Source organism: Octopus sinensis, linkage group LG1, assembly GCF_006345805.1.
Source record: "Octopus sinensis linkage group LG1, ASM634580v1, whole genome shotgun sequence".
NCBI classification, from domain to species: domain Eukaryota; kingdom Metazoa; phylum Mollusca; class Cephalopoda; order Octopoda; family Octopodidae; genus Octopus; species Octopus sinensis.
The window spans coordinates 257,201-260,000 of record NC_042997.1 but is presented as its reverse complement, the minus strand read 5'-3'; the positions used below and the strand labels follow the sequence as shown (position 1 = coordinate 260,000).

Genomic DNA, 2,800 nt, shown 5'->3' with positions numbered 1-2,800 from the left:
ATATCCTCTAAATAACGTATTAAAATTTCTTATAAACATCCAACAAGAAAAAGCATTTGAGTCATTAAAGGTAGAACCAGCCAATGCTGCCATTCAAGTAATAGATGAGAACATTCCATTCACTGTTGAGACAGATGCTTTGGATTTTGCCATATCTGCGACACTAAATCAAGAGGGAAGACCTGTTGCATTCCATTCTTTCACACTGCAAAGTAGCGAACAGTACTACTCTCTTTGAAAATCGTGCCCTTCCAATATCTTCAAGGCAAACAGTTCTTCCAGATGCATTGCATTCAATCAGATCTCTGTTTTGTCAATTAACGCCACTCCTCATGACCTCTTTTTAACTATCAAAGACGTTCAGCAACAGGAACATCTTGTTCAAAGGAACAATCGCACTAACAAGTATGACCTATCATGGACCAAGTTGATTTAATCGGAGCCAACCCCCAATACGCACACGTCCGTTAACCAGGCGGTCGCGAAACCACAGTATCCACAAGACAATTGGCATTACCAGGGAAGATCACCCCAACTGATAACCTAATCCAAACATTTGTCCCTCAAGAGTCAGACAGAACCAACTGAAATTTCTCCTACTCCTAGAGATTACCGTCAATAACAAAAAGAAGAATCCCTTCAACTGTGTCGTTCACAAAGGATTCGGAAAGCCCCGGAAGGCTTGACGTATGATTTTTTTTCCTTCTTTTTCTAGGAGGGAGTGAATGTTATATGTGCCACCATATATGCCCTTGCCTGTCCGTATTAACTATGTACCCATCTAGCTACTTAACTGATTATTTTCATAACCTCTTACCTACTGATATATATATATATATATATATATATATATATACCCCCATATTTGCGTGAGTTGAATTGAGCAAACACTATATGAGAGAGGTTTTCTTTAAGTATTAGAAATAGTTTTAAAAAAGTTTTTTTTTAGCTGCTATTTCTAATGAGTTCAGTATGCGGCAAAGTAATTTATTTTACTAAGCCCTTTTATATAATGTAATAATTTGAATTCGCCTTAAATGGTCCCTTTGCATACTGAATACTTGGTGAAATTGATTAATTAATTAATTTTACCCTCAATTGTTGAAATTATAATTCATCTCTCTCTATATAATGCCGCGGACTTTACCGAAAAAAGCATAGTGTTTACTGATTTTAACCCACGCTGGTGGAAAGGGGAGAGCAGAAATTCTTCGCTTGCATTTTTGGGTTTGTTGGCACTGTTAGTTACGAGCAGATCTTCGGAAGCGAGAGGAAGCCGAAAGGGTATGCTCCCACTTTCAGTGTTTTCAAATCCAAACCAGGGAGTTCTGAGCTGATGATAGAAATGTCGTGTTGACTAATCTTGAAACGTACGTTCTCAAATAACCTTTGCACTTGATTTTTTAATGTCTCTACCCCCATATTTGCGTGAGTTGAATTGAGCAAACACTATATGAGAGAGGTTTTCTTTAAGTATTAGAAATAGTTTTAAAAAAGTTTTTTTTTAGCTGCTATTTCTAATGAGTTCAGTATGCGGCAAAGTAATTTATTTTACTAAGCCCTTTTATATAATGTAATAATTTGAATTCGCCTTAAATGGTCCCTTTGCATACTGAATACTTGGTGAATTGATTAATTAATTAATTTTACCCTCAATTGTTGAAATTATAATTCATCTCTCTCTATATAATGCCGCGGACTTTACCGAAAAAAGCATAGTGTTTACTGATTTTAACCCACGCTGGTGGAAAGGGGAGAGCAGAAATTCTTCGCTTGCATTTTTGGGTTTGTTGGCACTGTTAGTTACGAGCAGATCTTCGGAAGCGAGAGGAAGCCGAAAGGGTATGCTCCCACTTTCAGTGTTTTCAAATCCAAACCAGGGAGTTCTGAGCTGATGATAGAAATGTCGTGTTGACTAATCTTGAAACGTACGTTCTCAAATAACCTTTGCACTTGATTTTTTAATGTCTCTCTACCCCCATATTTGCGTGAGTTGAATTGAGCAAACACTATATGAGAGAGGTTTTCTTTAAGTATTAGAAATAGTTTTAAAAAAGTTTTTTTTAGCTGCTATTTCTAATGAGTTCAGTATGCGGCAAAGTAATTTATTTTACTAAGCCCTTTTATATAATGTAATAATTTGAATTCGCCTTAAATGGTCCCTTTGCATACTGAATACTTGGTGAAATTGATTAATTAATTAATTTTACCCTCAATTGTTGAAATTATAATTCATCTCTCTCTATATAATGCCGCGGACTTTACCGAAAAAAGCATAGTGTTTACTGATTTTAACCCACGCTGGTGGAAAGGGGAGAGCAGAAATTCTTCGCTTGCATTTTTGGGTTTGTTGGCACTGTTAGTTACGAGCAGATCTTCGGAAGCGAGAGGAAGCCGAAAGGGTATGCTCCCACTTTCAGTGTTTTCAAATCCAAACCAGGGAGTTCTGAGCTGATGATAGAAATGTCGTGTTGACTAATCTTGAAACGTACGTTCTCAAATAACCTTTGCACTTGATTTTTTAATGTCTCTACCCCCATATTTGCGTGAGTTGAATTGAGCAAACACTATATGAGAGAGGTTTTCTTTAAGTATTAGAAATAGTTTTAAAAAAGTTTTTTTAGCTGCTATTTCTAATGAGTTCAGTATGCGGCAAAGTAATTTATTTTACTAAGCCCTTTTATATAATGTAATAATTTGAATTCGCCTTAAATGGTCCCTTTGCATACTGAATACTTGGTGAAATTGATTAATTAATTAATTTTACCCTCAATTGTTGAAATATATATATATATATATA

The 2,800-nt window shown here is 35.7% G+C and overlaps 1 protein-coding gene across 1 annotated transcript in view; it reads left to right on the top strand.

The window, feature by feature from the left end:
* The window catches only part of LOC115214395, a 501-nt gene extending 263 nt beyond the window's left edge, over window positions 1-238 (top strand). Inside the window, exon 2 of the mRNA XM_029783594.1 lies at window positions 48-238. Within this exon, the coding sequence (XP_029639454.1) occupies window positions 48-238 (191 nt within the window). The remainder of the gene's footprint in view (window positions 1-47) is intronic.
* The last annotated feature ends 2,562 nt before the right edge of the window (window positions 239-2,800 follow it).